The 23835-nt window shown below is 39.0% G+C and overlaps 2 protein-coding genes across 2 annotated transcripts; both read right to left on the reverse strand.

Moving 5' to 3' along the window:
• Positions 1 to 12377: 12377 nt before the first annotated feature.
• LOC116267549 (NAC domain-containing protein 72-like) lies at positions 12378 to 13980 on the reverse strand. The gene is made up of 3 exons (XM_031649374.2): positions 13745 to 13980; positions 13354 to 13646; positions 12378 to 12788 (listed from the first exon to the last, which is right to left on the reverse strand). Exons 1-3 carry the CDS (start codon positions 13911 to 13913, stop codon positions 12378 to 12380), a joined length of 873 nt encoding a protein of 290 aa, XP_031505234.1. The 5' UTR covers positions 13914 to 13980.
• A 3377-nt stretch (positions 13981 to 17357) lies between these two features.
• Positions 17358 to 23835, reverse strand: LOC116267613 (NAC domain-containing protein 67-like). The gene is made up of 4 exons (XM_031649489.2): positions 23603 to 23835; positions 23226 to 23506; positions 22536 to 22818; positions 17358 to 17569 (listed from the first exon to the last, which is right to left on the reverse strand). Exons 1-4 carry the CDS (start codon positions 23775 to 23777, stop codon positions 17358 to 17360), a joined length of 951 nt encoding a protein of 316 aa, XP_031505349.2. The 5' UTR covers positions 23778 to 23835.

Raw genomic sequence — 23835 nt, forward strand, 5'->3', positions numbered from 1 at the left:
TTCCAATTCATTTTATAGATGAAGAAAAAGAGTAACAGAGGGATTTGGGAACGAGTTGAACTATGACGTAATTGCAAACATCAACCCTCGAATGGAAGCTATTTACTTGCTTCGACTCTTTTGTGTATATGCAGATATATTTGGTACAAACCTTTATTTAGTTTCCAAATTGCCTTTTTAGGTTATAAAATTCACAGACCAATTTTTGTGATCCTTGTCGATTCAAAGATGCACTTTTCAAAAAGCAAAAATTTTATTAAGAAAACTAAAAATTGGTCTTCTTTTTAATATATATATATATATATACCGAAGTTGCGTGCACATGCCCACATGCGACTCCGCCGCTGACCAAGGATGATTTTGACATGAACTTACGACAGATTTAATTCGATCCACCAGCTTCTTCAGTTTCTTGATGATGGTAAAGTTTGGAATTATTTGATGCGGGCGAGGTAGAGGGATTCTTATCAATTTATGCATGTGGTGGGCCTTACTGTGTCGGGCCCCATTCACTATGCATGCGAGAAATGAAAGGGATTGAACAACTTGAAAATTGCTGTTGAGACCTAAATGCATGTAGATTTTTAAATTTTCTTCGGATCTTAGAATTTAAGTGATTATAATCACTGAAGATGCAAAGGTTCAATTTAGCATCCCATTTCTTGGGATCCAAAGGTTTAAACCAACATATTGTAAGTTTTAATATATACTTTACTTCTTCAAAACTCTAGGAGGAGCATTGCCCTTTCTGGCCCCTTCTTGCCTCCACTCACTCACCTCCACTCTCTCTCTCTCTCCCTTTCTGTTTGTGTGTGTGTAATGAACTGATGTCATCAAAGCACACTCCAAATTAGATTTTTGGGGGCAAAACAATTTATTGCGTCCAAAACAGATTTTTTAGAATGTTTGGATGATGCCAAAACCATATTTTCTCAAATATCATTTTTTAAAAAACCCTAGTTTCTAAAATGGATTGAATAACTGGGTTTTTACAAAAGAAAAAAAGAACTTTAGGTGTATCATTCTCAAATGTAGAACTAATTTTCAAGCATGATTAGAAAACCCTTTTTTCACAAAAGCAATTTTTTCAGGACAGCTTTTGACGAAGAAACGTTATCCAATTAAACACACCCTTGGGGGTTTGGGCAAAACTCAGTTTTATATCTATCAAAGGGCAGAGCGTAGCCCTTGGGGTTTGGGCAAAACTCAGTTTTATATCCATCAAAGGGCAGAGGGTAGTTGGTTAGGTTAACTGCATGCATGCAAGGAGACATATCTTTCATTTAATTCTTACAGGCGTTATGCCTCAAAAGGTATAGTGGCTTTAGATGGGCAGCATAAGCATTGGGGCCGAAAACTAATTTTGCAGATGGTCGGTCGTTAACCTTTCCTTCATCTAGAAAACTAATTACGTATTTGAGGTGAGTTGGAGTCAAAATCAAGCCCGTCATTGACAGCTGATAATGGCACCATTGACCAGCCCCAATCCCATTTTGGTCGTGGCTTGGTGTCTGGTTGAGACCAGTCCATGAATGAGCCAAAGTTACGAAGCAAAGCGTTTTAAAACAGACAAATATTTTGTCTTGAAATTCGGAGCTTCTACGAAACTCCACCATGTGAATTCACATATTATGTCTGCTCCCCCCATTATTAATTTCTTCAGACATAAGTAGCGATCAACTAGGCTGTTCTGTTCATATTCCAAGATTTAATTAATCTTTCTGTTCTTCCCTTCTTTTTCGCCACCACCTTAGAAGCACCTGCGGTCTGAGTTATTCCACGAACAAAGGTTTTGCAAATCTCTCACCAGTTGGATTTTGAATCCATCGAGATTGATTGGCTGCGACCATTACGTAAATTTTTTGGCATCTCTGAGTCCTCCTGACATTAGCTTATGATTTCTGTATTCTCGGGCAAGACGCACCAAACATCAACCTGTCCACTTCCATGGTCTGTAATAAGGACATCCATATAGCCGTCCGGCTTTTTTTTTTTTTTTTTTTTTTTTTGGCTCATATGAGATTCAAAAGTCACCTCAGATTTCACTTTTCTCTTCGGAGACACGATGAAATTGGAAGGAAACCACAAGTCTCAGTCTCCGGCCCCCCTTCCCCTCCCATCTTGGTCAAAACTTATAACGAGGATAGTGACATAGGGTGCATCATGGGCCCCCGTTTATTATGGTCAATTTGTTAATACTAGGCATTCGAAATACATTTTACCAAAGGAAAAATGTGATTTCCCACTCCTGACATGACTGATCATGCTATATGGTCCTTATATTCTCGTCTAAAATTAAACTAATGTTTGTTGGCCTCTCCTGTATGTTAAAGTATTTATCAAAATTCAACTGCATAGATAGACTCACAAAATAAAATTATATGGTTGAAAATGACCAAACTAAGATATTGCTGTTTAATGTCATATGTATAGCTAAGGCTAATTACGTACATTTTAATTCTCGTGATCACCTTTTTAATTTGAAACTCATATTTTGAACATGTAAATTCAACCCCAGATCAGCTGAGTTTCAAGTCAATGTTCCTAGAAATGCATGGCCGCTTAGATGGCTAGATAGATCGGTGACGAACCGATGGCAGAGCAATTTGATCCTTTGGAGCTCATTTATCAATGGAAAGAAAGCCATGTTATCTGCTCCAAAAATTGTGACTGTTTCAAGAAAAAAATTATCGCTGTTTCAAGAAACATAGTACAGTTTGATAAATATAATCTCATTCTTTAAGGGGGCGTTTGATGCGTCGGAAAAACACTATTCACCTGGAAAAAAAATTCAAATATTTGAAATTTTTCCATCGTATCAAACGTGGAAAGCTTTTTTCGACCGTTGAAGTCGAATTCCAGAAATTTTTTCCCGGAAAAAATTTCCGTCTGGAGAGACGGAGATTTTTTTCCAGAATTATATTTTTGCCCGTTAGGGCACCCGAGCGCGTCTTCGCGTTTCTTCTTTTCCTTCCTGTGCCGTAGACGCTCCCTCTTCTTTCTCGTCGACGCACCCGCAGACTCCCTCGCGTGCCTCCTCTCCCTCTCTGCATCAAGCTCACGCCTCCTCTCAGTGCAGCCGCTAGCCTCCCATCCCTCTCTTTCTCGCAAGGTATTGTCTCTCTCTCTCTCATTCTCTCTCTTGTTCCCCTCTCCAAGTAGGCGTTTTGAATCCCTGCGGGTGCATCGACTGAAAACGACCCTCTGATGTCTGCCGTGAGCATGAATCCCCTTTTTGTTTTTGTATGTCTGCAATGTTTCTTCTCAAGTCATGTCTGCAAGCATGTTTTCTGTTTCTGTTCTCATAAAGAGTTCGTTGTTCTCCTCTGCCCTCTCTGCTTCTTTCCTTGGTAAGAATCCTTTGTCTTCCCTTTCCTCTCTCTTTCTCTGCAATTTTTTTTGCTTTTCATGCGTTGGTTCTGCACAAAAAAGCCTCTGAGACTGGTCTTGTTAGCTTTTCGTGGGTTCTTCTCCTTTGACGTGGAGGGTTTCTTCTTTACCTTTCGTTTGAAGGGGGAAGGTATTTCTGCAATTTCTTGATGATTGTGTGGTGCGTCCATTTTTAGGTTCTTTGTTGCGTTTGTGGAGTAAGGTTTGGCTTTTATGCAATTTCTTGATGATTGTGTGGTTCTCCTTAGACAGTGATGGGAGTCACAGGGACTGGAGGTGAATATGGGAGGATCGAACCCCACTTGTGTAAGCGTTTCATCAGCATTTTACGTGGTTGAGAGTCACGTAATGGCATCGCATTCAAGTCCCTGTGGAGGGCCTGTGAGACTTCTTTGAGTTTATGTACTGAATAGAAAAGCTAACAAGACCAGTCTGTTTTTTGTTTGAGTGACTCAGTTTTTGGCGAGATTCAACACGAAGAAGAAAAGGAAGAGAGAAGAGGAATAAAAAGAAATATGCTGCGATCAAAAGTACTGAGTTTATGTTAGCATGTTTGAGTGGTTCATGTTTTGAAACTGTTTTTTTTTACTGCACTACGAGTTCAGCATCTTTCCGCAAAATTTTAATTGATAAATCTGAACTTAGATTTGTGCTGGGCTTCATTTTGGGTTTCAGTTGGACTTAAAATGGCTTTGCTCATATCAGTTCTGTTCTACTAGATTTTGTTTGGCATGATTTTGGTCATGCCTTCACATTCTCTTTCATGCATTTTGCAAAATTAAGCCTTCAACTTAGCTGTTGCCTTTTGAGGATCTTCAGATTGATGGGGTTGCCTTCAATGGCAGCTTCAGATCGATGGGGTTGCTCATGAAGACATTTTTCAGATTGCTATGGTTGTAGATTTACCAGGAACAAAAATGATGCACATGGTTTGGCTTTATCTGTTTGTCAAAGAAGAGTCGGACGAGTTATGTTAACTTTTTCTTACATGGTTTGGTCTGATTGTTATAATTACATGTTACTTGTTAGATGCTCACTTATTTATTAATTTTGTTATTGTCATACAACGACAGTGTTTCTTGCTTAATTAACATATTCTAACTCATTTAGTGCTAATTGTTATTGTTATGCAACTAGCAGGACTGGTTGAAGATGAAGCACCGACATCAGTCTGACGTATGTTTAAAGGTCGTGCAAGGGGAAAGTTTGATTCAGTTTCAGTTTTTTTGTTTTGTTATGGTGCAAAGACACTGCATGTGTATTTACTTCTTTGAATACTCGACACATGCACTTGGCTTTCTATTGAATGTTGAAGCTCTTCTGAACACTGATGGGAATATGTAAATATTTTAACACTGATGGGACTATGTATGTGATTTGTTTAGTATTTTATCACTGATGGGAACAATGATATGATCCTTCTTTATGTATGTGGTTTGTGTGGTCTTTATTCGCTTTGTCGTGCTATCGTTGCGCTTTGTTGTTGATGTCAATTAAAGTTGCTTTTGATGACATTCCAGAAGATGGCTTAAATGTGCCCCTCAGGCTTGAAAAAGTTGCAAATGAGGTGAGCAGCAATTATTGGGTGTTGGTATTTTGTGTTGAGCTTTGGCAACATGTGCCATGTATGGGTGACTGACGCATGACCTCCCATTGTAATTGAGCTGCTTTTCCCGTGTGCAGTTGATGCTTCATTAATCTGAATTTCAATTGCCAAGAATAGGAATACATGATTTTTGATTTCGTGTGATGATATGGGCAAAGTGTTGAAGTTGTGATGGAGTTGACGCCAGATTGATTCAATTTCTTTTATCATGCTGTTGGTTGGTCTGACGTCAACTACAATTTTCTTGGCACTGCAGCTAAGGTCGTTGGCTGCTTGCAGTGGAGATCACAGCCGTTTTTGTTATGGTTATGTTAGATTCAGATCTGATGTATATATTGCAGCGAGTTGGGTGTTTGGTTGAGTATTTTTACTTCTACAGTTATCTCGGATCTGGCATGGCATGATTTTTATTCACATTTGGTTTCAGTTTTTTATAGTTTCTATCAACTGAGGGTGTTGGTGTTGTTGATCATTGGTGCATGTTGAGAGTTAGGATAGTGATTCATAAATCTAGATAGATTGTTGCCATATTTTTGTAAATCTAGATAAATGTTTCCTTATTATCAAACTAAGAATTAAATTTCTAGAAATATATTTCTGTACTATCAAACTTAGAAATATAGAATTGGAAATATATTTCTGAGTCATCACACACACACTAAAATTGGAATCGGAAAAATTTTTTCCATTCCATTTTTCCATTTCCTATATTTCCAGCAATATATTTCCAGAAATTTTTTTCCAGGCCATCAAACGGCCCCTAAGGCATATTCATCTAACTATAACAAACTGTTCTTATTATCAAACGGCCTTTTAGGTGGCATTTTTTTTTTTTTGACAGTTGGAATACTCTATGAGTGTTCTATGAACCTACCCGCCAATTAAACAAGTTCATGTGACACTGAACCTAATGTTCTCATAAAAAATTGAGACAAGTCATAGACTGACATATTATTCCAGTTTCCAATTTACCCCACCGAATTCCAACAAGCGATGTGTCAATTTCTAATGATGTTTATGTTTCTCGATATCCTTAGAACGTTTTATTTTAAATTATGCTTATATATTTTACAATTTGTTTTCTTAGAAAAGTGACCTTCTTAATATCTTCGATATTCACAGCCGATTCAGTTTACAAACAAATTTTAATTTACCAGAAGAGATGGGAAAACATGGAGTGCACCATCTAGTTAATACTTACTTCTGTTCTGTTTGTTTGCACGTTTGGATTCTGGAAATCGGCATGGCCTTCCCTTTATCTACAACTCTACGCTCCATGTCATGTGGGTAAATCATCCAGCCCGGCACTTATGCTTTGTCCTTGGCTGCCTAGCTCACTGGGAGAGCATTAATGGCGGACAACCATATATGTGTATACATAGTAAGTGAACTATGGTATTGTCTATCCGCACTCACCCAACCATCAAATTGAAAAATATGTGAACCAATATTAGTTGACAACAATGTCCGATTATAGCGCAGTCGGCATTACATTGGCTTCGCCGCAATAGCTTCCCCGTGCTGACCGGTTAATTTAGTCGTATTTGCTAGGATTTGTGTCCCACTGCATATCAGAAAGGATGATGTCGATCATAAGTGGAATTGAAATGCTCGTCGTTATAAATTTGAAGGTGGTTTGCTTGTTAGGATGACTACCTATTTATGGATGGGTGCGAGACCAAACTGCTTAGATTTGACATCTTAAGTTCCATTTTTTCGTGGCGCATGTGTTACTTTGGGACTGATATGGCCGAACCAATAATTAGCCGATACATTTATTTGGACTTTTTGTTACTCCACAAATAATACGTGCAGGATTCTGTTCGGTTACGCGGGAACGATTTTATATATATATATATAGATATATAAAGTGGGAAGTCTTTTTCGTGGCAGACGATTGATCGTCTTCCCATTGAAGTAATCAATTTACAAAGATATAAAAGCCAAAATGTATGCAAAGAGCATGTATAAATGGAGGGTGCGTATATGTACAAAATGGAAAAGGACAGCCTAACAGGCAAAAATCTGATCAGTGTATCAATATCCGCCTCCAAGCTTTAATAGAACATTTAGCTTTCACATGCATTAATCCGACTCCTCCCAGCAAGCGAACAACTTAATTAAATCTAACATGAAGGCCGGCCATTTTCCTTGTTGGACACAGATATATTAACCTTCATGGAGGCTATGCCTTCCCGCAAAGGCACCGACGAGTGAACAGGGACGGTAAGCAATCTTAGCTCAGCGACAATAAATGATTCAATGGTTGGCAGGGGCAGTGGCCTGCCCCAGTCACACAATAGCCGAAGTAGTTCTGGTACCGAGGGTGAATGCAGGGTGCACCTTGAAGTATCGTCCTGTCGCTATATGGCTTAATGAAATTGGATATATAAACCTGTGTTCCATTCCTATATGGTAACTATAAGATGACAAGACATAAGCAGATACTCTTAAAGATTTTGAAGATTGCAGTTCTAGTATGATACATGATTGCAATTCTAATATGATACATGATCTTGACTAAATCTTCTCAAGATATAAGGCTTCCTCAAGGAATAAGGTGACTTCATGCATTTGGCACCACGCCTGAGCATAATGTGTTTGTTTTTAATGTTTGCTATGGGAAGCCGTCTTTGGCATAAACCTTCAAAACAGTACCTTTATGCCCCTAACGTTTTGATTGCTTGAGGGCTTAGATGGACCTACGGTACAATATGCTCGTAATTTTAATGCACAACGTATGAATATTCATGTAAGGACACTAGCAAATGTTAGTTTCTTAGGCTGTGTTTGATTGCAAGGAAGAATTTAACGTGGTAAATTTACCACGGTAAATTTTTCTGGAAAAAAATACAAGATGAAATTCAATCCTCTTTCGATTTGAGGCTATGTTTGATTGCAGTGAAGTTTTTTGCAGGGTAAAATTAACTGTATTTGATGTACAAGGTAGATTTTTGCAGGATAAGATTAACTGTGTTTGATGCACAGTGTAAAAATTAGGTAAAAATTAGGAGAGACTTTTTTTCTTATCATTAGAAATTGTTGTTTTATTGATTCTCCTCCAATTTCACATAAATAAAAATTGAAACTTTGAGATTTCCATCTTTTTCTCAAGAATCGGTCTCAACTTCTGATTCTATGGTGTTAGTGCTTCAACGTAACTACGATATGCTTTATCTGAAAAATGAACAGCCATATTAAGTATCTCTACCAAACAAATTGTCTCATTCCTAAGTTCAATGAGCTTGGCAAACAGAGGCTTTTAGGCAGCAGGCCGTAGAAACTGAAGACCTCTTCACATGATTACCAGACAGTCGAAAGATGATGGTATGAAAGACGAGATACCTTTTAGTATCTTAACCATGTATAAGCATTAACGGTCGAAGCAATGGCAGAAATATATAGGATTAATAACAGGAAAATTTGCAAGCAATCCATAGTGAACACAAGAACTTTGCAATTTCCAGCAGATATACCGGTCAAAAAATCCCACAAAACCAAGAGCAATATGGAAGAGAACACCATAAGGCCGAAATATCCACAGCATAATATCCAAGGCACAGAGCAAATGAAGCGAGAATTCGAGAATCCAGAGAGCGAGAAACCGCATCGCATATCTTAATCGGGGTTTCAAGCTCTAAGAGATTAGGCTGCCTGAGGAAGATATCCCTGGAAGCAACCCAAAGCTGCCGAATCTGAGACTCCATAAGGCGGGCCTGCCTTCCAGCCCTCGACGACGATCGTGCCTCGAGTAGATGGGCGATTATCTCGTCCAACTCACCAGGGTCAATCTCCGTGCCCTGCATAGCCATGGCTTCCCTCTATCAACTCCGTCACATGAAATGATCACCCGAAAAAAAAACCTCATTTCTTCCCTTCTTCCTGAATCCTACTATCCCTCCTTTTTCGTCTTCTTCCTCCTCCTCCTCTTCCTACTTCCTAAGAGGACAGCTTTGGCAAGAGACGGTGATGGACAGCTTCGACGGAGGAGAAGGGAGCTTCAGGCAGTGACAGAGGAGAAGGGGGCTTCAGGCGGAAGGGGAAAGACGCGAAGGGGAAAGACGCGAGGACTTCGGCGGAAGGGGGAAAATTTTTTGAGCCCTAACGGCTCACAAATTTGTCTGCGGAAAAAAGTCGGACCTCAGAGGTCCGACTTTTTTCTGCGTTAATTTTCACCCTGTCGTACGAAAAATCCACGTTAAAATTTCCAACGTTTGATGGTCTCACCTCACAACGGTTGAATCTTTTCCTCATCGTACAGTTTTCACCCGCCCCTCAAGTTTTTCCCTTACAATCAAACGCAGCCTTATGGATGCCAAAATGGAAAAAACAAAGGAATTGATAAAGATCCTTGTTTTTTTTTTTTACTAATAAAGTCGTCGATTCCCTCTCTCCACAACGAATATGACATTTTTACACTTACTGCTCATGAACATTTCGCCTGTTAAATGATTTTAGAAGCCTTACAACTGTCTATATATGTAGCTCTCTGATTTTCTTTCACATGCGAATCAAAGACGAAAGATTACATCGAGAGCCTTGTTATTTTATTGAAAAGTGGTGGAAAGCTGTTTTTTCGGTTGATTACGAGATTAATAAATCCACCGTCCGGAGAAAAAACTTAAAGCTTCCTTATTCCTCCTACCTTTAAGGTTCCCGAGAATTACGTAGGGTATGGTACACCCATGCGATTCACAGTTTGCAATCCATAAGAATAACATTTACGTGAATTGAACAGGCGGTCTTCTCTTCACCCGCTGCCTTCTACTCGGCCGCTGTCCGACCTACACCTCCTTGGGTGTGTAAAGCTGTTTTTAAAATAATCGTCCACCAAACATTTAAAATTTCATATATCTGTTATATAATGAATCTTCTGCAGGTAATTAATTAGCAGGTAATTTCATATAGCTAAGCGCAGGCCGTCCATCTCGATTATGGACACAAGCTAGTTAGGCAAAACACTTGGAAAACGCCCATACATTCGTGTTAAATTAGCATGCATGGCCCAATATTTTTTTTTCTTTTTCTTTTTTCTGGTGAAGTCGATAGATTTGTCATGGTCCCGGCCGGTACTATCGGTGTGAATTGGTCTAGACCGACTGGTTTCAACCAAATTGAAGCTTGCTCTTATATGTTGATACGACAAATCATTTAATGGAGGCAACTGCAATATCTCATTAATCATTAATTAATCGATGTCTTATGCCTATTTTTTTGGTTTTTCTTATTTTTTCCTCTTAATTTGATTTTTTTATTTTAAAAATATGGATCATAATTTTGTCTGGTTTACCAATGATTGTGGTTTCATTTCTATTTAGCTGATTCTCTCAATGTTTTAGTAAGTTTGATATAAAATATTACTTCCTTGCACTCTCTCTTTCTATATATATGATCTCTCTTTCTATATATATGATTACCTAACCTGAAACACCCTCATTAGAACTTATATTTTTTTGTTAATCCTCCTATAAAGCTACCGATATTGTTCACATTTCCAAGCCCTAAGCGTCATTGACCTTATAATTTTTTGTGATAAAATTAAAGGTTCACAACATAAACACGAGTAGGCTTGGGCCACGGGCCGGGTACCCATCGGGTACCGGGTATTGGGCCTGGGCTCGGGCCTGTCTGGCCCGTTAATAACTAAAAAAATATTTATTATTATTTTTTAATTTTAATAATATATATTTTAATATTAAAAATATATTTATATTATAAAAAATATTTTATAATGTAAAAAAAAATTTTACCAAATGGACCGAGCTTGTTGTCTTTGATGAAGTACCTTATGGATTTCTGAAGTACATATGCTGGCTATCTTACTGTCATTGTTTTCTGTAAGGGGATTAACTGTTCGTGGATTTTGAAGCAAAATTATGAACCTCCATGTTAATTTTGTGAAATATCACTGAACTATAACCTTTAGAAAATCTTTTAGTTGAAGGATTCAATTTATGTATGGCCTGTAGAGCCCTTTGTTCTATGTTTCAGCTAATCAAATCTGTTCTGTTACATGGAGGTCCGCTCAATGGACCTGAGAGTTTGCCTATATTTTCTTACTGTTCCTTTTTTGTACTTTGGTATAAAAATAAAGTTGGCAGCAAAAATTTTCTGTGAGGATATGATAGAGATAAATTTTGTTTCCTACTTTTCGAGGTCAACAATGACACTGAGACTTCAAATTCAGATCAGGTTAATTGGAAAAACAATCAGAGCCATGCCTGTGATAATTGTGATATTATTTAACTATCTTTGATAATTAGCACCATAACTAACTATTTAGAACACGGGCTTCGGTTTCGGCTATTGGGCTGGGCCTGGCCCCAGGCTTTAGCCCCAACGCCGACCTTACGCCCACCCTTAATCATGAGCGACATTTATTTATTGCCTCCAAACCGCAGCTGGGATATTTTAAAACAAGTCATATTTATCCCTTTCTGTCAAATGTATTTCGTATTCATATTTTCTTTCTTGGCTATAAGAGCTTATCCAATACTTAATGTTATGAATCTTTCACTTATTTCTTTTCCACGGATTTCATCATATTTTGTTTGCTAGCATTAAAGCTTGCGCCATTTATTTCTTTAATTTCCTTTAAGTGGAACTGTTGATATTTTGGTTTGTTGGGTTCTTCATGTTTAGCGTTTAGATCAAGCACTCAAGGGCGAAGCCAGAATAAAACCAATCATTTATTTTTTCCAATAAGTATACTGGGGCCAAACAAACGTTCTTTTGTTATTTTAACTTGTAAATTTTATTTTTTTTTAGAACTAGGAGGAGCCATAGCCCTTATAGGTGATAGACAACGACCTTCATGATCATGATCAATAGCAGTGTAAGTTACTGATGAGAACAATCAAGTACTATAGGGCGCTCCACAATAGCATTTATTTTTTCCAATAAGTATATCGGGGCCAAACAAACGTTCTTTTGTTATTTTAACTTGTAAATTTTATTTTTTTTAGAACTAAGAGGAGCCATAGCCCTTATAGGCGGTAGACAACGACCTTTATGATCAATAGCAGTGTAAGTTATAGATGAGAACAACCAAATACTGTAGGGCGTTCCACAATAGCATTTATTTTTCCCAATAAGTATACTGGGACCAAACAAACGTTCTTTTGTTATTTTAACTTGTAAATTTTATTTTTTTTAGAACTAAGAGGAGCCATAGCCCTTATAGGCAGTGGACAATGACCTTCATGATCAATAGCAGTGTAAGTTACAGATGGGAACAATCAAGTACTGTAGGACACTCCACAAATTGTAAAGTGTTTCTATAAGGAAAAAGAAAAAGTAATCACTTTAAAAATGGTGCAAGATTTATTTTCAATCCCCAAAGTCATAGTAAAGAGTCATATCCTGTGGAGAGTAGCTAGCTTCATTGTCTTGATTTGTGTTTATGGAAACGAGCCCACTGAGCTTGCACCAGGGAGCTCAAGACCGGGTGTATAATTGTCGTTGCTGCTTCTACTGTTGTGTTCATTTTTTCACCTCCATCATCAGTCGTACTAATTAAGCTGCTGTTTGGCAAATATGTTGGCATTTCCCGGCAGACAATGTCTGAAAGATCAAAGGCCGAGGTGTCGGGGAATTCCTGCCGCTGGTAAGAGGTGTCTCTCTCGAACAGTGAGCCCCCGGCAAGCTGATGATCAGCGCATAGAATGGATGAAGACATGCACCCATTGAAGGAAGGGGTAGCTTCAACATCTTCCTCCGAGTGTGGCCTTGTTGGTCTTCTGAGGGAGTTCTGATTCTTCTTGTAAATTCGGCATAAGAACCAATTATCCATCTGCAGTCAAAGCACATGTGAAGAAAGTATATGTTTATGGCTTATGGCTTGGCCACATAGTGAAAAGACATTTATTTCAATGAAAAGGAATGCTTCCTCAATATTCATGGTAATAAAACCTCCCATTGTTCATAGTTTTTATTGATTTCCAGTCAAATCATTTCTCAGTCACTATATAGAGCTATAAATAACCTCTCTTAAGGGTGAGTGTTGGGTCGACTGGCCAGGCCCAAAGCCTGAGCCCGAGCTTAGTCTAATAGCCAAACCCGAGCACCGGCTCGACCCGTTTGGTAATAAAAAAAATATTTTTACATTATAAAATGATTTTTTATAATATAAAATATATGTTTAACAATAAAATACATGTTATTAAATTAAAAAGTAATAATAATTAATAATTTTTAATTGTTAACAGGTCGGGCCAACCAGGGCCACACCTCTGGCTTGAGCCAAACACCATCTATCCAATAGGTACGGGGCCCGTATTCGAGGCCTAAACCCCCTCTCTTTATCTTTCCCTTTCCCTCTATGGCCTAGAAAAAAAATGGGCAGCATCGCCACTTACTATGATCGGTTCCTTGTTTTTGGGGAAGCTGCTATTTTCACCGTCAAGAAGCACCCTGTACTCATGCATAATCCAATTGGTCTTGGAACCATTGGGTGGCTTTCCAATGTAGAAGACTAGCGACTTTTTTACACCAACTTTGCGGCCACCTGATGTTATCGTCTTGTCAGTGCCGGTGGCCTTCCAAAAGCCAGAGCCAGCGCCTCTGTTTGGCCGTGAGCCATTTGGGTACTTGCGGTCTCTTTGGGTAAAGAAATGCCATTCATTCTCGGAATCAATTAACAAAGCCTTCCCTGCAACATTCAAACCGATCCAATATTGTCAAGAATATAACATAGAATATGGCCAAGAAGAATAAGCGAGAAGAGTGAATGTCTGCGTGAATGTGTACCAGGTAGGACCCATGGGTCATATTTATAGAGGTTGATGTCTGCAATTACGTTGTCGGAAAAAGCCATGCCCAGAGTCTTGGGGAGGAGATAATGGAGAAGCAGCTCCTCATCAGACGGGTGAAACCTGAACCCCGGCGGCAGATACATCTGCTCTGCTACACCTTCCATGGTTATGTGCGTGTGTGTATGTGCTTATTGTGATCGTGAGAGAGAGATCTAGAAAGAGAGAGCGGTTGTGGACGGAAGAAAAAGGGTGTCATACTACTCCTTTTATAGACAACAATATAGTTGTGGCCTTCCGACTAAGAGATCTAGAGAGGAAAGCAGCGGTTACCTAACTCTGACCTTCAAGTATTCCTGCACGCATGGGTGGGGTGGGAACAGGAGGCATTCAGGCATCCTCTCCGAAGGTTCCTCCGTCGCCCGTTTGTTTACGTCTTACCTAGAATGTATGAGATTGAGTTTTGATGTCAAAAGGCAATTGCTTGCCAATGGAAAATGATATGAGCGAGAAGTTAACAATTTACTAATGCTGAGTTCCACATATATATATATTTTTTTTCCTTTTGTTTTTGTCATGCTACCAAAGAGTAGCCATTTTCTCCGCAGAAGGATCGGAAACTTTGTGAAACAAAACGAGTGCATCATGGGGTTGACTGAAGCGGCTTTAATAGCAGCCACGGTTTCTTTACTGCTTCATAAAACTCTCCTCGCAAAAACGATGCATCCTTCATAAAACTCTCCTCGCAAAAATGATGCATCCATCTTGGAGTGCGCTTGCGTGCTGCCTTTCTTTACTGCTCAAAAAAATTAACTTCATTTTACCCTCGCGCATCAATTACCTTCAGCAAGCAGAGGCAGATGTGGGCTAACCAAGTCACTAGGTCCCTTATTTGTGGTTACAATCAAACGTGTTGATTTTCTTGAAGGATCAACCAAGTCGCGTAAAAACTTTGCCCTTGCCCGGCCTGGCCTGGCTTGGTCTTTTTAATTCTTCACTATAATAGATACGAACAATCTCACATCGGTTTTGCGAAATTTTGACGTTTGAGAGTTACAGATGCTAAGAAAATTCAAAATCAGCTGGTACAGTTAGGCAAAAAAAACACCGACTAAGCAAAATCCAATCTATAGAGTTGCACCTTCTTTATGCTGAACGTGCTCAATGTGAGGAAAAAGAAGTCCTGATGCTTATCGTTTCCTGCTCAATAAAAAAGAAACTAATTCGCTGCAATTATCTGCATGGGATTTGTTGATCTCTTCCCGTGATTCCGCCACCATATCTTCTTCTGGGTACCACAGGTGACGAGGACCTCTTGCTTCTGTTTCTATTGTACATGTGTTGTCAAGAATAGGTGCTAATGTAAGTTTTAATTAGATTATGCTTCTGAGGACTCTTGGATCCAAGAAAAACATTACCAAATTAATTAATGGCCTGATCAACATTGAATTTGGGATTTTTTATTTTACTTTGTGGACGTTCAGAACAAATAGAGCTCATTTTCAACCTTCTGTTCACGCGATTGTAAATAGACTAATCCACGCGATTGTCTTCTATTGCAATATAAATAGACTAAATCATAGGCCCGACAACATAAATAGACTAATCATGGTAAATATATGTCAGTACGGGCCGAGTACTGACCGATTTGTACTGATATTGATAGCACTGGATTATATATTTCAAACGATCAACATAAGGCTGCGTGAAGACAAATTATTGAGGTCCATAGATTCCGAGTTAAAAAGTTTTGAAAGTTAAAACATTTAAATGCTTAGCAATTAAAAGTCCATTTGGAAATCCAAATTTTCCCTGAAAACGAATTTAATTTTTCAATAGAAAAAACAAGTGAATTTGGCAATTTTTTAATTGAAATCAAATGCATTTTTCAATAGAAAAAAACAAGTGATGCGACACCATGTGATTTCTCACATGAAAAAGTGAATTAATTCATGATTCATCAGCTTGTGCAACAACCTTTCCCCTGACTAATACCATGCAAGTCTATTACCCTTAGGGTCATTTGATTCAACAATGAAAGTTTTAAAATCACAATTCCTCTTCAAACTGAAATTGAATCAAAATTCCGGGGTTTTGGATTTTTACAAAAAAACAAAATACCTTGTTTATTTAATAATTCTAATTTGTTAAAAAAAAAATAAGTGTTTTGATTCTAAACTTTCTATGATTCCATGTATATCAAACACCCCCTAAATCTTGTGAAGCTAAGACTTGTTTCAGCTGTAGGTTATGATTCTTGAATCGCGAAGATTACGAGTGTACTACATCTAGGACGAACTCCTAAATCTAGATATACATGAAGGAGAATTGCATTTGCGCCAAAGCTGCCACGTTTGAATACGCAGCTAGCGCTGGTGCCATTACCAACATTCATCTCTTTATATAAAGGCAAATGAATGGTAAACCAGTATTTCTACCGAAATGGGGAACCCAACTCTTCTATCATCAGATCATAATTTCCCATTCATGTGGTACTTCGTCATACAGTTCATGTTGTCTGAACTTCATCTTCTCGATTCATCTAATTGAAAAGCTGTGTGCTTTGGAAGGTTTCCACTCATATGGTACTTTATTGTTCAATTATGCAAGAACCACTATTTTGAATTATTTGTCAGAAGTTACTGAAGTGAACCCATCCAAGGAAGCTCCCCTACTAGAGATCTGATGAGAAAAGGATGTATGAATTCCTTCATTTCGTCGGTCTGCTGCTGTCTAAATTGGGATTCATTTATTCAACTACGGGCCAACAAGCTGAATTTGGAGTTTTCAAGTTTTTTTAAACAGATAAACGTAAAATGTGGTTACCAAACATCTCATACGTATGCAACATAGTTTCAGGATCATTCTGAGTGTCTCCAATGGAAATAAAACAAAGAAAATTTACATTTTTACTGTCAAATGATGGCTACGTCGAGTCAAAAGTTGTGGTTTTGAAAATTGTGAGATGTATTTTCAAACTGAAAGACTGTCTACTGACTCCTGGAAAAAAGGAAAGGACATTACTGCAAGAACCTAGAATGGTCATAAGCATTCAAATCTTCGTCATGTGACTGGCCAACACAAGTTTTACCTTGTTGTTTCTTGTACAAGTCACAATATTCTAATTATATTCAGCATTTTAAACGTAAACCATTGTTGGATCAGTTCATTTGGACGTATATCCAAAACTTTATAAAAGCTTGAGACAGTACTGAAGTTTCTTTTTTTTTTCCGCTCATATCGAACGGAGGCTTCTACTTATACTGTCTTGAGGTATGAAATTTTGAAACATATCAGTCAAAAAATTTTAGGATAATGGTATTATTTGAAAAAAAAAAATGACTACCCACAAAATGAACTCATTTGGCACTCTATATAGGCAAACAGCGCTGCCGCTTAGGTTTTGTCATTTGGGACGGATGATGGTGGTCTGTCGTTAAATAAGAGTCCTTAAAGTATGTAAATTGCAAAATAAAACTTTTTATGATTTTTGATGATGTCGAACAGGCCATATGAACTCGGCAATTCGGGCAGACTCAGATGCACTGATATATAAATACTATATATGTAAGAAATGGTTTATATATAACACCCAATAATATGGATGTGATTTATATGATTAATTTAGTGCATAACTGTCTGTACAGAATGGCAGCTAGAGAAAATAGTCTCGCCGGCAGATTAGTCGCTGCTACTGCTGCTGCTGATGGTGAAATATTTGCACCCACCTCTACATCTCCCACATGCCCAGCACTTGAATCTGCCTCAAACTCCATGAAGAAATCGTTGGAGAGCTCCAGAGGACCATAACCCACTCGTCCAACTGTAGTAAAAAAACATGTATCACCACACGATGCGCTCATGGACGTTAAGACCGCGTCCACTCTGACCTCCCGTCATCTTGCTCACCTTCACGTTGGCAGCAGGGTTCTATTTTCAGCGAATGGCTGCTTTCATCTCATGGGTCAAGCACATCTCCGTGATCCCTTACACTTACAGACTCCTTCCGGTTGCACAATACTCCGTGTTGCGGTTTTGAAGTAACAGCTTCAAAGTTATCTTGATGGCTCTCCTTGCAAACTAAGGATACCATTTGGTAAGGAGAACAATAACAAACTATTCCACTTGTCAGAATCATAAATCACAATATTACGGGGTTTCAAAAGTATTCCCTAATTATATCTGGGTAAATACATTAAACAGTTTGCTGTCATTCCAAAACCTTGCACGTATGTTCACTATATGTTCAAATCAGGCGTTTATCTGACTTGGAACCGACCCTTTGCATTTCACAACTGAAAAAAAAAATAGGTATATGCATTAAATCACTAATATTATATTTAAATATGAAAACATGGGTTACCTGTTTCCAGGTTCATTGACGAAAATTTTATATCCTACATGATGGGAGAAGCCAAATCATATACAGGGACGCGTGTAATCACTAGATCGGCTCCAAGTTTTCGACTTTGGCTGCTAATTATGTTGATTGGCTATGTGGTCGAACCATATATCCCACATTTTATTAGTGCAAGTGAAGTCCTAATTGACTATTTTGTAGAAATGTTGTTTCATTTAAAATTCCAAATTGTCCTTTTCTTTTGGGAGTCCCATCAATATATATCATGAACATGTGGTGGAGCCACTTACAGGGTGGACAATGGAATGCACGGACTCTAACCCCGGGCCCAGAAGGAAGGAGAAGCCAAGTCTCCACTGGTTTTCTTTTTTTTTTTTTTCAACACACTTTAGGTTGCGTTTGATTGCAAATCTTACATTTAGAGCTGCTTTTAAAACTTTGGATTTAAGATCCAAAGTTTTAAAAGCCCATGTTTTATGCTCTCCCTTAGACTTTTTTCTTTCCTCTCCTATCTAACTTTACATGTGAGTTTGAAATCCACACTTGAAGTCAAAACCCCCATCCCCTTCCTATTTGACATATCTATGGATTTCAGCACTTTCACAAATCAGAAATCTGCAGTTCTTAAATAAACCTCTGATTTATGCAGCAAATTGGACCTAGGATCTGAGATCCAAGGTTGTCAAATGCAACCTTAGGGTTGCATAGCTTTCCACACGTTTGATGCTGAAGAGAATCGAATTAGGAACTGACCTTCTACTACCCACTAAATATTCTGACTAGCTACCACACAACATGTCGTAAATATGCTAGATTGGAGGAACAATTAAGAGAGTGCCCTCTCTTCGCCTGCAACCTACAATTAGCCACTGTAGGCACATGCGGAAAGACCTTACAAAATGTGCGTCACTTCATGTAAAAAGATCTGATAAGGACATTTATTTTTCATGAATCATTAAACCTTTGGACCTTCTTCTACTACATCTAAACTTGGTTTTATCATGAAAGTAAGTCCGTACGCTGACCTGATATGCAACTGTCTATTATCTTTCATTTACGTTTGTAAGCTCCGATGTCCCTTTTTGCAGAAGCAACCTGTGGAATCACTTGGACTGGCATGACCTTCCCTCAAACCTGCTTTATATTAATTGTCAAAACAAATATCCGCTAAAGCATGGGTTCTCTCTCTTTCTTTATATATATATTATTATGTATATGTATATTGATTAATGTCAATGATTATCCAAAGTCATTCAGCTTACTCATAAGGGTCATCCAGTCCTTGATGAGGAATGATAAAAAGAAAAACTATGATAAAAAAGCCATAGATACTTTCATCATGTAGTATTAGTTCATGTTTTCTTCTTCTTCTTTTTTCTTTCAACTGCTTATCGTAAGATATCAAACAATCCTCTTGAGTGAGCTGGGTTCAGAGTCACCATTCACTTTCTGTAAAATAATAATGTTACAAGGCTTGGTAAAAAAAAGTTTTCTTTTTATCCGTCATTTCTTTCTTTGTCCGTAAAAAAAGGTTCCCTTTTTCTGTTAACAAGGAACAATTATAATCATTAAGCATACTGCACACAAATTTTAATCATTGCACACAAATTTTAATCATTAACAACGCCTGCTTTTTGGTTTTTTTGCTGATGCATAATAAGTACCCGTACTTTCCAAAAATTTCTTTGATGGTTGGAAATATGAAAATGAAAAAAAAAATCATAAATAAATTTTTGGAATTGGTAAATGGAAAATAAAATTCATATTTTGAAAATTCATATTTCGAAAATCAGCTTGTGTTTGTTAACTTAAAATATTTTTCTGAAAAAAAATTTCTTTGTGAAGGAGGAGGGAGAAGGGAGAGAGGGAGGAAGAAAGGAAGGGAAGAGAGGGAGGAGGAAGAAGGGTTGGGAAGGGAGGAAGAAGGGAAGAAAAAGGAGGGGAGGAAGTGAAGGAGGGAAGAGGGAGGAGAATGAAATGCCCATAGTAAGCCCTTCTTCTTCCTTCACTTTTTCCTCCTCCCTCCCTTCTTTGTCCGCCCTCTTTCCTTTCTTTCTCCTCCCTCCTCCTCCACCTCCCTTCCCTTCCTCCTCCCTCTTCCCCCTTCCTCCTCCTCCGCCTCCTGTCCTCCGCCTCCCTTTCCTTCCTCCTTTTTCCCGCCTCCCTTCTTCCTCCTCCTCCTTCCTCTGCCTCCCTTTCGTTCCTCCCTTTTCCGCCTCCCTTCTTTTTTTGTCCTCTTTCCCTTCTACCTCCTCCCTCCTTTCCTTCTTCATCCCTCGCTTCCTTCTTCCTCCTCCCTCCTTCCCTTCTTCCTCTTTCCTCCTCCCTCATTCCTTTCTTCCTCCGCGTCTCTTCATCCGCGTAACGGTAAAAAAAACAAATTCTGAAAAAGTTTTTCACCCCTCTAGCTGAAAAAATATTTTTCCACCCCTCACCCCTCTAGCTGGAAAAATATTTTCCCACCTATTTTTTCCATTTTTGCCTTTAACAGTAAAAAAGAAAAAAAAAAATCTGTGTTTGATGGAGGAGAAAAAATTTTAAAAATTTGAATTTTATCTTCTCTCCTATCAGGCCATCAAACGGGCCCTTAAGGGTTGACCGTAAAACCAAGGTTAAGAATAGACCATAGGAGCAACGCCAAAAAAAGCACTAGTTTGGTGACTCTGTCTGTGTGGTCTGGGTCCTTCCAAGGGGAGTGGGATTTGCCAGGTATACAGTAGAAGGTAATCCTGCCCACACGAAAGTGTTTGCAGGTACTAAAAAGATACTAATAAACTTGGGAATTCGTTTTGCTTTTATTCCAAACAAGATGAATATGCGGTAGCAAAAAACTTTCCCTTGGAAACAGCAAAGTTCATCACATAAAAACTTTCAGAATATTGCAGCCGTCCAAAGTCATCGCGTGAAAGTCTTACCTATTTCATACGAAAGTTGTCGCTGCTATACACGTGCAAGGTTTTTCTACGAGTCTGGGCTCACGAGATCGAACGACCTTTCATTTTTTCTATTTTCTCGACCCACCTCTCTAAATGCAATCTTCATTTCGATGTGAAAGTGGAAACTAATTAAAATTCATGTCAGCCGAGAGAGTGAAAACGCTTGTACAGGTTCAGTTCTTGTGTTCATGAACATCTCTCAAGCGCATTATCACAACGTTGTTTTACATAATCAAGCTCGCCTCTTTTGTACTTTATGAACCATAAAATGCGGGGCAATTTGAACTTTGTTTCACATAAAACCAACCATACATCACCTTAAATATTGGACAACAGAAGGGGAAAGCAGTGCCATGGCCGTCATGTTGACCGGCTAACGTCAGCACAAAAACCTCGCTGCCCCTCAAACCCCCGTTTGGAAGTTGAATTGTGCTCCTCATCAGTTAGTTTTGACTTTTTTTTTTCTAGTTAAAGTAAACAAATCGAGGTTAGGAATCCCATCTACAAGAAACTGACAAGTGATCATGGAATCGAGGGAAAAGAAAAAAACCTCACACATTTGCCATGTTTGTATCAGTGAACTGCAGGAAACTGCGGAGACAACATACTTTGTTTTTGTATCAGTGAACAGCAGGAAACTAAAGAGACAACATACCTTGTTCGCTGATGCATGGGAAGATAACCTCGGTGATAGTGATAGTGTTAGATTGGCGAACATAACCTCGCTGATACAGGAGAAGAATGCATCGGAGTACTTTGTTGTCTGCAGTGAACTTGTCCATGGTAGGGGCCACCCCGGCCCGAATTATTTAACAGTCCTAAAAGAAATGAACATGGATATTTCCCCCAGAAATTATTAGAAAACTGACAATCAACCATCATTTTCTTTATGTTCGATCAGAAACGAGAGGCTATTAGATTCTGAAGGTTAGTAGATGGTCGGTGATGATGAGCGCGAGCAATTAGATCTTGAATTGGTCATATCGCAGGAAGTCATGGAGCAGTAGCTGCCTGAGGGGTACACTGAAGTTCATCCTTGATATTGAGGTCAAGTTCAGGTTGTCCCCGTAAGTGTCCGTGAATTTATGAATGTATTGTGATCGCGTTGAGCATACTTTGTCAACTGAAAGGCTAATTATCTTAAATCTTATGCTTAGTGCCACAGTTAAAACTGTAAACATGATGCGAAGCGTGACTTGAATTAGGTCTGAAAGTGTAGTTGACAGTCATCCATTCACATGCGGGGATCATCTTCTTCTCAGCCTTATAGAGAAACAGAATTGAAATTGTAGTAGGAAACCAGCTGTAAAGGATAAAAGGAAAATTGCATTTCGAACTAGGAACTGTTTTTATTAGCCTTCAGCTTAGTTGCCAATGAAGTCAATTAAACAAGCACGAGTATGGTTCCTGCTGGTGGTTTTGAAAGTAAAAGGAGTCTATCAGTGGGGTGCAAAAGCTTCCGCCAGTTTTCTCAGCGATACTAATACAATTACCCGCCATGTAGGTCGGCAGATTCATGAAAAAATCATCTGTACTGAGGTTGAAATCTGAGCTGTATGTTAGTTGCTGTTGTTGGTAATCAGCGTTCATTTCCCGCACCGCCGTCCATTGGTTCACGTTGGACTCCGAACTTTGGTCGCCGCCGGCGGAAAGTGATGCAAAGGACTCTCCATCCGAAGGGAAACTGACGACTTCATCATGCTGTTTCAACCTTTGCATTCCCTTCTGCAGGCCGGTCCGCTTCTTGTAAATTCGGCACAGAACCCAATCATCACGCTACAGCGGCAGCAAACGTATTCTCCAGTCAGTGATAATTATAGCCTCCTAATTAAGCTTGATCATAGATGAAATATACAAGTTCTTTTTTAATAAATTGGTTCGATTCTAAGTATGGTTTGCCTAAATCTTACAAAGTAAACATATATATATATATATATATATATATATATATATATATATACTTTATTATAAGTTGTAATTGTTCATTTGCAAATTTATTCTATGGGGAAACCACACTTCAGTGGAGCTGAGAGTCATAAAACAATACGGAGATGTGCATAATTTAGACATTTAGGAGAACAACTCATTAGGAAAAGATTGGTGTTTGTGGTGCGGAAAATACATTGTCTGGTTACATAACTTGAATCTCCAGTGAAATAAGTGCAAAAAGGGTGGTCACTTACGCAGGGGGTTGCTTTTTTTTGTGGGAGGCGGCCATTGTCATCTAGGAGCCGGTATTCATGCATGATCCAATTGGTCTTGCTCCCGTTTGGAGGCTTTCCTACATAGAAAACGAGCGCCTTCTTGGTGCCCACTTTGCGGCCGTTGGCCACGATGGTCTTGTCGGTGCCGGTAGCCTTCCAGAAGCCGGATCCGGCGCCCCTGTTGGGCCTCGACCCATTGGGGAACTTCCGGTGCCTCTGGCTGAAAAAATACCACTCGTTGTCGCCAAAAAAAGCTTTACCTGCATAACCCAAATCAGCACATTTATAAAGAAATCAGAACCAGTAAGGAAGAGGCAGTAGAGAAGAAAATGGGTGGTGGCTGTGAGGGGACGCACCAGGCAGGTCCCATGGGTCGTGTCTGTAGAGGTGGACGTCTGCAATGACGTTGGAGGAGAAGGTGAGACCGGAAGTCTTGGGGAGGAGGTATTGGACCAGAAGCTCCTCATCGGTGGGGTGAAACCTGAACCCTGGTGGCAGGTACATCTCAATCCCTGTTCCTTCCATCCTCATGCAACAGAAACGGATAGAGAGTTTGAGAGAAGAAGATAGGTAGAGAAAGACAGTATTG

The sequence above is a fragment of the Nymphaea colorata genome, chromosome 1 (genome assembly GCF_008831285.2).
Source record: "Nymphaea colorata isolate Beijing-Zhang1983 chromosome 1, ASM883128v2, whole genome shotgun sequence".
Lineage (NCBI taxonomy): Eukaryota > Viridiplantae > Streptophyta > Magnoliopsida > Nymphaeales > Nymphaeaceae > Nymphaea > Nymphaea colorata.

Excerpts from the sequence above, each read along its gene's own strand:
- LOC116267549 (XM_031649374.2), bottom strand. The coding sequence starts at position 13,913 with ATGGAAGGTGTAGCAGAGCAGATGTATCTGCCGCCGGGGTTCAGGTTT. Across the intron at positions 13,647-13,744 it reads TGACCCATGGGTCCTACCTG|GGAAGGCTTTGTTAATTGAT; the intron begins GTACACATTCAC and ends TGAATGTTGCAG. Across the intron at positions 12,789-13,353 it reads AAAACAAGGAACCGATCATA|ATGGATAATTGGTTCTTATG; the intron begins GTAAGTGGCGAT and ends CTTTGACTGCAG.
- LOC116267613 (XM_031649489.2), bottom strand. The coding sequence starts at position 23,777 with ATGAGGATGGAAGGAACAGGGATTGAGATGTACCTGCCACCAGGGTTC. Across the intron at positions 23,507-23,602 it reads CGACCCATGGGACCTGCCTG|GTAAAGCTTTTTTTGGCGAC; the intron begins GTGCGTCCCCTC and ends TGGGTTATGCAG. Across the intron at positions 17,570-22,535 it reads TCTGCCGACCTACATGGCGG|TTGGACGAGTGGGTTATGGT; the intron begins GTAATTGTATTA and ends TTTTTACTACAG.